Raw genomic sequence first — 10,391 nt, forward strand, 5'->3', positions numbered from 1 at the left:
TCACCCATGTCTTTGCGAAAGGTCATGTGTGGCAATAATGTCTTGATAGTAAGAGCATGATGGAAACAATTACCTAGAGGAATATCCTTCTCTGGCCATCTACAAAAAGATAATGGAGATCTATCTGCTGGGGATGTTTCAGCTACAGAGTCTGCATTGAACAGGAGAGACTTTCACAAACACAAGTAAAGGGAGCACCATTCAGAGAGGTCTTCCTTACAAAAGGAGATCCTTGAAGATTGGGAAAGGACAGACGGACATTTTGTCTCCTTTCCTTAAAATGAGTCAAGAACAACGAACAAGATTTCTTTCTGACAAACTGTATGCACTCACTAGTTTTTGTATGAGAACTTGCATGAACTCCTAAAATGTTAAAGTTCATAAAACTGTACTAAGGCACAACCTATGTGAACATCTTAACAGCAATCATACAAAAAGGGAATGAATGACACAATGTTTTCATCTTCCTGCATTTATCATGGGAATAGCTGTCAAAGACTAAAACACCACTTCCTCATTATTCACAGCTGTTTTCTATTCACCATTAGTCTGCCTGATTAGTGGATTTAAATAGTGCCAATGTCTTGGAGTTGAAAGAGTAGTTCTGAATCCAAGAGAGAGCAAAGATTAAACAAAGGGAAATGAGAGGTTTTTGCCAAAGGATGTAAAAAGAAAACAAAACTGAGGAAAATATTGAACAGGACTCAGAGGAGAAAGAAACTATCTTGTAATTGTTAGTCATTCCATGGATGTAATTTTAAATGTACACTGTCAGACCAGTATGGATATTAAAAAATAAATATTAGGTTGAGTGGCTCTTGGGGACATTAGTAAAGTCTGCACATGCTGAGATTTTTTTCCTCTCCCCCTGCCCATAAAGCTGTCTTGAGACAATGCCCAGTCTTCAGAAATATGATGATCAAGTTATAGCTTTTAAGCAAAACAGAAAAGCAAAGTAAAGGCATTCATAGGAGAGCAGACAAAAGACTTTAGGAAGGCTTAAAGAGATCAAGATGAATAGACCTATCTTAATATGAGTAGATTCCTCTCCTTCAAAGCATGCAATTCCTACTTACAGGTAACAAGTAGACTTTGGATCTCATATGTCATCTGTGACATAGCATATAATAAAATGGATGTTCTAGAGTCAAAGTGTGTGAGGACTGCCTGAAACACAAGTGCTCAATTGAGCCTGACAGAAATATTAGTATGCAATCAAGAGTAAATGCATTACAGAAGATCTACATAACTTTGGAGTAGTAGCCACAGTGCCTAAATGGAGTCTCTCTGTTCGCTACCAATATCTCATGCTCCTGAATAAACAGGGGAAAGTATCACACCATCTGTTTCTGAGATTTTCAGGGGTCTCTCGATGGTCACCCATTGATTCAAAACACTGAATTAAGTTTAGTCTTGACATGTTGAGATATCTAGTACAGCTAGGGAAACCCAGTTTAATCCATTCTCCAAAGAAAGGTGCACAAAATAAACAATTTATCTGCAATCTCTCAACAATCTGGCACCATAAACAAATGTCATATGTGGTTTAGGATGATTTTTGCACACTGTTCTGGGGAAAAAATAACACTGGTATGTTTATATTCCATTTTATGAAGAGCAATTCTGCCCTTTGTGATCCTAGAGAAAAAAGCTTGGAAGCATATGACTTTCTTGTTGAAGAAATGGGGGAAATCGGCATATTTTTAAAATCTGTATACTCACTTTATTTGTTTCCCTGATTTTTAGCTACAAAATATATTACATACTTTAGTTTACATTAAAAAGTAGTACTGAGTTTCTCCTCACACCTACTGGAGTGTCAGCAGTGACTCAGAGAGAAAGAGGGAGGCATGACTGGAGCACTTACTGCGTGGCGCCTGGACACTTGCAGCTGCCATGGTACATCAATGTAGTCAGTGTTCTTAAATGATGCTTGTCCTGGCTCTGCCACCTAAAAGACAGATTGGGAAAGAAGCAGGTAGTAAAAACTGACAAGGGATTAACAGTAAGGATCTCAGATGTTGCTGGTCCCAGATGAAATGGGACCAGTCTTAATTTCTGAGCATGCATGGATGTGTCTCACATACAAATTGTCACTAACCCACAAGAAATCCAATTGTGTGACTTCTCAGTGCTGCAGAAATATTCATGTATCCCCAGATCCTGAAAAATGTGAACTCTTTACATGGAATATAAACACAAGAAAGAAGCAGAGAGGTTAGACTGGTGCCCTCCTTGCTATCCTTTCATAGGCGTGTGAAATTTTGGCAGGACTTCGAGGTCTGGCTGCTTGTGTAGGGCGGAAATGGCTTTTCATGTGTCGTGTTGTTCATGTGTTGTTGTTTTTTTATGGTTATGCTTTTAACTACTTTTAATTTTATTGGCAGTTTAACTGTATTTTTAACTTTCACATGATGTGCAATTTTAGCCACATCTGCTTGAACAATTGTAAGTTGTCTTGAGTTCCAAACTGAGAAAAAGGTGGGATATACAGAAGAAGATATGGTACTAGCAACAGTAGTAGTTTTGTTCACTAAGATTTCTGATGATGTATCCATATGCGCCTTTTAAAAAGCACAACTGTCCCAGCTCAATTAAACCACTGAGGCCACTGTCCCCCACAAAAAGGGGTGACTATGTCTTAAGTGAAGCTGAGGCTTTCATGGCCAGCATCCATAGTTTTTTTTGTGAGTTTTTCGGGTTATGTGGCCATGTTCTAGAAGAGTTTATTCCTGACGTTTCATCAGCATCTGTGGCTGGCATCTTCAGAGAAAGGCATCTCTGAAGATGTCAGCCACAGATGCTGGCGAAACGTCAAGAATAAACTCTTCTAGAACATGGCCACATAGCCTGAAAAAAACCACAAAAAACGATGTCTTAAGTGTTGTCACTACCAGTAAACATTTTAGCATTCATTAACGACAGAAGCCTTTAATGAAGTGTGCAAACAGAGCCCCACTTTGTACATGACCTATTACTCTTAATCACTATCCCCACTATCACCATCAATAAGTATGCCATTCTTCTCTTGGGAAAACTCCTCCTCTAGGTCACTGATCCTATAACAGAAACCAGCTATTAAAACTCAGTAGTTGGGCTGTTATGAAGAGCCAACTCTGAGAGCAACTCACACCCCTCCTTAGTCATTTGCACCCACTGGTCACTTCCAATGTATTTTATATAAATAAAAGTATCCATCTCAACATAGCTTGAAACAGCTTGATACAGGGAAGAAAAGTTATACTGTACACTTGTCAGAGATGGACACATTGTCCTCCTGCCCCAGCATCTGATCTTCCTTGGCACCAAGGTACCTAACTATCCCCAAACCCTTGGGAATGCTGAGAATGCCTGTTAAATGACTTTTTTACCCACTGTATGCCTGTGGTGGGTGTGCGAACACACAAACTCTGTAAGAGGAATTGATTCTATCCCTGGAAGTACCCTCTGCAACTTCAAGCAATATTGACTAAAGATGACATATACTTACATATAAAGTAAAGCAAACCAGTCCTTTAAAGAGCATATAATCCTCTTGTGCACATCTCTGGGGTCCCCTTAGCATGTATACAACACCTCAGTTTATATCTACACTGCAGAAATAATGCAGTTTGACACAGCATTAACTGCCATGGCTCAATGCTGTGGAATCTTGGGATTTGTAGTTTGTTGTAGCATCAGAGCTCTTTCACAGAGAAGACTAAATATCTCACAATACTACAAATCCCAGAATTCTGAAGCCATGGCAGTTAAACAGGTGTCAAACTCCATTATTTCTGCAGTACAGATGCAGCCTCTGATGATTGGTTTTCCTTATACAGATCTAACAGTCAGTTAAAACATTCATTTTCTTGTATTATTATACATTTGGTTCAAGCAGAAATCAACAGGGCCTACACAACCACCAAGTTGCATGTATCCCCTGCTCATGCCTTTATAGAATCACAGAGTTGGAAGAGACCACAAGGGCCAACCAGTCCAACCCCTGCCATGCAGGAACTCTCAGTCAAAGCATCCCCAACAGAGCCTCTGCTTAAAGACCTCCAGGGAAGGAGACTCCACCACTCTCTGAGGCAGTGCGTTCCACTGTCCAACAGATCCGTCAGGAAGTTCCTCCTAATGTTGAGCTGGAATCTCTTTTCCTGTAGCTTGCATCCACTGTTCTGGGTCCTGTTCTCTGGAGCAGCAGAAATCAAGCTTGCTCCCTTCTCAATATGACATCCCTTTAAATATTTAAACAGGGCTATCATATCACCTCTTAACCTTCTCTTCTCCAGGCTAAACATCCCCAGCTCCCTAAATCATTCCTCATAGAGCATAGTTTCCAGACCCTTCACCATTTTAGTCGCCCTCCTTTGGACACGCTCCAATTTCTCAATGTCCTTTTTAAATTGTGGTGCCCAAAACTGGACACAATATTCAAAGTGAGGCCTGACCAAAGCAGAACAGAGTAGCACTATTACTTCTCTTGATCTAGACACTATACTTCTATTGATGCAGCCTAGAATCACATTGGCCTTTTTAGCTGCCGCATCACACTGTTGACTCATGTTCAACTTGTGGTCTACTTGGACTCCCAGATCCCCTTCACATGTAGTCTTTTAAGCCAGATGTCCCCCATCCTATTTCTATGCATTTCATTTTTCTGCCCCAAAGTGCAATACCTTACATTTCTGTATGTTGAATATGTGTTAGCAGAGGGAGCCTTGGAAATCTAACTTCTGAAACCAAACACACTAAACCAAACTGTTGTTCGCTATTGTTGTGTGCCTTCAAGTCATTTTAGACTTATGGCGACCCTAAGGTGACCCTACCTATCACAGTCTTTTACTGGCAAGTTTCTCCAGAGGGGGATTTGCCATTGCCACTGCCATCCTCCTCTGAGTCAGAGAGAGTGTGACTTGCTCAAACTCAGGGTGACCAGAATGCCCAAAATGCAAATGGAAAAATAGCAATTGCAATAGCAAGTGCATTTCTACACTGCTTACTGACATAAGTAAGTCAGTGGTTCCCAAACTGTGCCCTTGAATAGATGTTGGACTTCAGTTCCCAGAAGCCTCAGCCATGTTGGCCAATAGCATGGGATGCTGGGAGCTGAAGTCCCCCTAAAACACAGTCTAGGTACCACAGTGTGAAAACCTAAAAACAGCCTTAGAAATTGCTTCTTAGCCATGCTGCCCAAAATGGAGGGCATTGTGGGACTCCTCCTGGGCAGAAAGTATGAAAAGGGAGGCAACTCTGGTCATCCCAGGGGTCTCCATAGCCAAAACCTGGTCTACTCACATGCATACGTCTCTCCACCCCCCCCCCCCCAAACAAAGACAGTGGTTCATTCCCAGTCGCCTCCCGCTCTGTTGTTGGAACGTACCTTTTGAGTGGAAGAGGGGGGAGAAAGGGAGCTAGTGATTTATTTGTCCCCCAAGGTGCGGTGGAGGGAGTCTGTAAATGCAACCTGCAAAGGGGGTGCAAGGGAGCTTTGCAATTGCAGTGGCTTCGGCTCAGCGCCTCGCAGGCCAGAGCTTGGCAACCAGGGGAGGAGAGTTGGCCAGCTGCCGCGGCTGCGCGGGTCCCAGCCCCTCAGCTAGCACTGCAAGGGCCCAATGGAGGGCGGAACAAGCCTTGGGACCCGCCCCTGTTCGTCCTCCCCATCCCATAGGGAAGCATTGGGGGATATCAGCCCATAGGGAAGCATTGGGAGATACTTGCCCATAGGGAAGCATTGGGGGATACTTCCCCATAGGGAAGCATTGGGGGATATTTGCCCATAGGGAAGCATTGGGAATATTTGCCCATAGGGAAGCATTGGAAGACATTTGCCCATAGGGAAGCATTGGGGGATATTTGCCCATAGGGAAGCATTGGGGGACATTTGCCCATAGGGAAGCATTGGGGGACATTTGCCCATAGGGAAGCATTGGGGGACATTTGCCCATAGGGAAGCATTGGGGGATATTTGCCCATAGGGAAGCATTGGGGGATATTTGCCCATAGGGAAGCATTGGGAATATTTGCCCATAGGGAAGCATTGGAAGACATTTGCCCATAGGGAAGCATTGGGGGATATTTGCCCATAGGGAAGCATTGGGGGATATTTGCCCATAGGGAAGCATTGGGGGATATTTGCCCATAGGGAAGCATTGGAAGACATTTGCCCATAGGGAAGCATTGGAAGACATTTGCCCATAGGGAAGCATTGGAAGACATTTGCCCATAGGGAAGCATTGGAAGACATTTGCCCATAGGGAAGTATTGGGAATATTGGCCCATAGGGAAGCATTGGGAATATTTGCCCATAGGGAAGCATTGGAAGACATTTGCCCATAGGGAAGCATTGGGGGATATTTGCCCATAGGGAAGCATTGGAAGACATTTGCCCATAGGGAAGCATTAGGAGATACTTGCCCATAGGGAAGCATTGGGGGATATTTGCCCATAGGGAAGCATTGGGAAACATTTGCCCATAGGGAAGCATTGGAAGACATTTGCCCGTAGGGAAGCATTGGGGGATATTTGCCCATAGGGAAGCATTGGGGGACATTTGCCCATAGGGAAGCATTGGAAGACATTTGCCCATAGGGAAGCATTGGGGGATATTTGCCCATAGGGAAACATTGGGAGACATTTGCCCATAGGGAAGCATTGGGAATATTTGCCCATAAGGAAGCATTGGGAATATTTGCCCATAGGGAAGCATTGGAAGACATTTGCCCATAGGGAAGCATTGGAAGACATTTGCCCATAGGGAAGTATTGGGAATATTGGCCCATAGGGAAGCATTGGGAATATTTGCCCATAGGGAAGCATTGGAAATATTGGCCCATAGGGAAGCATTGGAGAATATTTGCCCTTAGGGAAGCATTAGGCAAGTAATGTTTCCCTATGGGCGAGTGATTCCCAATGTTTCCCTATGGCTAAGTATCCTCCAAGGTTTCCCTATGGGCAAATATTCTGCAATGCTTCTCTGTGGGCAAATGTTCTCCCACAATGCTTCCCTATGGGCAAAGTACTGCCGTTTATTTTAGTACATCCCTCTCCAAACAGCCTCCATTTTGAGCATGGCTGAGAAGTCTATGAGTGTTGTTAGCTTTTCTGGGGCCATCTCCTCCATGGTTTGTTTCTTGCACCACCGACACTTTGTGGTGGGCCTTGTCCTCCTTTGTGGAGAGGACACACCTGCACCTTTCTCTTCCAAAGGCCCAGATGTTTTAGTGGGAATTTTTAAAAAAGCCTGACCCTGCCTTTGTTTGCATTGGGTGGTTTTTTTTTTTTTAGGCCTTCCTCTGCAACAGGCAAAACAACAACAACCCCCAAACCCACCCTGCCTACAAAGGAGGAAATAAAGGGGGGCAATAAAATAATAAAAGTATGTTCCTCTTGCCAAAAAGGACAAGGTGCGCCACAAAATGTAGGCCCTTCCAAGGCGGAAAAATGGAGATTTGACCAAATTAAAGCTCAAAGCACTCCTAGAAATAGCAGCTCATGCTACTCCGTCATGCTCCAAATGAAGGACGTTTTGAAATGCCTCCAGTACATTTCTTTCCAGATAGTGTCCAGGAAAAGAACGACGCCTGGCCACCCTGCTCTGGCACCACTTTTAAGTGCTGTTCTGCTCCATCTTGGGGAACCCTGGGGTTGAGAGTTTGACAAGGGCTTCTCTTGTCCAAGAGTGCTGGGGCCTCCCAAAACCACAGATCCCAGCGTTTTGTAGGATGGAACCAAGGCAGTTGAAAGTCATGTCACTGCATTCTTTCTGTGCTGTGTGCCCCTAAAGTCCTTTATGATATATGGCGACTGTATTATGGGGTTTTCTTGGCAAGATTTGCTGAGAGGTTTGCTATTGCCTTCCCCTGAAGATGAGTGAGTCTGACTTTCACGCAATGGGTTTCATTGCTGAGCTGGGAATCGAACCTTGGTCTCCAGAGTCATCGTCCAAGCCTCAAACCATGCTGGCTTATTTGCATCATTTGTATAGTGGTAGAATTCAAAGACATAGCCGCGTTAGTTTGTAAAGTCAGTATGCAAAGGGATCTTGCAGCACGTATGAGACTAACTGAAAGGAAGTAGCTGGTAGCATAATCTTTCATAGACTTGTAGCTACTTCTTTAGGTGCATTTGAACAGTAGACTGATTAATCTCTCTTGTGAATTAAAACTCTCTGCTCTTTATAAATCAAGGGTTTTTTGATAGAACATTTCATTGTTTTGCAATGCTGAAAAGGAAAGAACACTGACTGTGCAAATTCTGATCAAATCCAGCCCATTACCACCCATGTTCCAGATTGTAGGAACTGAGGCAGAAGGCATTGTAAGAACTGAGCAATATAATTGAGTATTAACTTTATAGATAAGGTTGGTGCTCGTCTTCCAGTCTTGCAATATAGAACAGAGGCAATGCTTAGACTGGCTTGGATTGCCTTAAATTCCTCATCACTCCCACATAGGCCACCCCTCTGCATATAAAACTTAAAAGAGTCTGAGCTTCCTTCATCCAACACTGAGTTGAAGAGCCAACTCAAAAAAAGTTCAGGAATGCCAACCTTTGCTGCTAAATAGAGGGTGGGGTGTTTTTTGGAAGGGATGCTCATGTCCAGCTGTGCTAAAATCCTGGCTTTCCCCACGGACATCTAGGCACAAACACCCCAAGAGAGGGGAGGAGAATTTGAATTATTATATCAAGTGAAAATGAACCACATGGAAGTCTGCTCACAAGTGAACTCTCCCTCTCGATTGGTCCTTAGGGTTTCACATATGTGGCAAGATGTAGGAAAAATAACAACTGTAGAACAACAATTGCCAACTTTGTTCTTTTGTCCCTGCCTGTACACACCCTGTTTAACTATACATTTTAAGGGTTCTCTTCAGTTTTTCCACATTACCATATTTGTCATCAGAAAATCTCTTGGACTGTTTAAGTGGAAAGATACCCAGCCACTCAGAAGGAATACAAAATCCCAGGGGGCTAATTTGTTATGTTATGAATAAGTCTGTATTCTCCATATTCTCTCTGTTCTTCTGCCTTCAGAGGAATATTAGGCTTTCCTGGTGGTGGCTTCTCCCAGGTTTTGGAACAACCCCTGGAAGGAAGCTAAGCCGATCCCTCTCACACCTGTTCTTCTGCTAACAGGAAAGACATCTTGCTGGATTTCAATCAAAGGGGCTATCATTTCTTTTTATTGATGTGTTTTTAATGGTCTTATAAGTTCAAAATAAGTTTTATTTGCATTTGTATTTAAATTTCAGTGTCACTGAGTTAATCTTTTGGGAGGAGAAACCAGGAAGGCAGAGGGTATGTATTTCAATAAGTAGACAGCTTTTGTGTTCTGGAAGAGTATTTCACTGCTGGATAATGGTACTCTTCTATGGCCATTTTGAAGACCCAGTGTGGTGTAGTGGTTTGAGCATTGGACTATAACATTAGAGACCAAGCTCTGAATCCCTGCTCAGCCATGGGAACCCACTGGGTGATCTTGAGTAAGGCCTGTTACAGACTGCCAAAATAAAGCTGCTTCGGGTCTCTTTGGCGGTATGCTGTTTAAATGATGCATGGGTCCTAAGAGTCCGGAGCTTGCGCCAAAGCCACACTCCATTCCTAAGCACCGGAGTGCAGCTTTGGTGCAGCTTCCGGATTCTTAGGCTGCATGCATCATTTAAACAGCATACCTCCAAAGAGACCTGAAGCAGCTTTATTTTGGCAGTCTGTAACAGACCAATGTCACATTCTCTCACCTCAGAAGCAGGCAAAGGCAAATCATCTCTGAAAAAATCTCCCACAGAAAAACCTATGACAAGTTCTCCTTAGGGTCACTTAAGAGATGACTTGAAGGCACATACACATCAATGTGCTAATGATGCCCACCTTTGTTTCTCCTTATCGTCCTAGCCAGGTGATATACAGACACTGAACCAGTTTCTGGATTCAGCAATGGGCAGCACGATGGTCAATGAAATGAAGCTTAATGCTGACAAAATGAAGGCCCTGTGAATTTGTGGTATTCATCTCCTTGAATAGGGGACTGGACATAATTATTATTATTATTATTATTATTTATTTATTTATTTATATCCCGCCTCTCTGTAGAACACAACCAGGATGGCTTACACTTTAAAATATTCAATCCCATATCCCAATAACCTGTCCAATACAATTAAACAGTTTACAAATTAAAACATACCTTAAAATAATAAACAAATCAACAATAGCTGTAGCAGAAATCAGGGACTAACAGGTTCAACTTATTTGGTGGCTAGTTATTCAAGAAAGGCCTGCCAGAAGATATCTTTTTTGAAGCTGTTTAAGGTGGTAATGTGATGGATCTCATTCCGTAGACCATTCCATAATCTGGGAACAGTGGAAGAAAAGGTCCTCTGACCGGTTGCAGACAACCCAGTTTT

The 10,391-nt window shown here is 43.0% G+C and overlaps 1 protein-coding gene across 7 annotated transcripts in view; it reads right to left on the reverse strand.

The window, feature by feature from the left end:
• CC2D2A (coiled-coil and C2 domain containing 2A) overlaps positions 1–5,527 on the reverse strand; it is a 74,077-nt gene extending 68,550 nt beyond the window's left edge. For all 7 annotated transcript variants that reach the window (XM_089524776.1, XM_089524772.1, XM_089524775.1 and 4 more), the window contains exons 1-2: positions 5,369–5,527; positions 1,868–1,951 (exon numbers count right to left, since the gene is read on the reverse strand). In XM_089524776.1, coding sequence (XP_089380902.1) covers positions 1,868–1,898 — 31 coding nt within the window. In that variant the 5' untranslated portion in view covers positions 1,899–1,951; positions 5,369–5,527. The remainder of the gene's footprint in view (positions 1–1,867; positions 1,952–5,368) is intronic.
• Between the last annotated feature and the right edge of the window lie 4,864 nt (positions 5,528–10,391).

The sequence above is a fragment of the Sceloporus occidentalis genome, unplaced genomic scaffold, assembly GCF_023333645.1.
Source record: "Sceloporus occidentalis isolate IW3139 unplaced genomic scaffold, rSceOcc1.0.p SCAF_5, whole genome shotgun sequence".
In the NCBI taxonomy this organism is placed as follows: domain Eukaryota; kingdom Metazoa; phylum Chordata; class Lepidosauria; order Squamata; family Phrynosomatidae; genus Sceloporus; species Sceloporus occidentalis.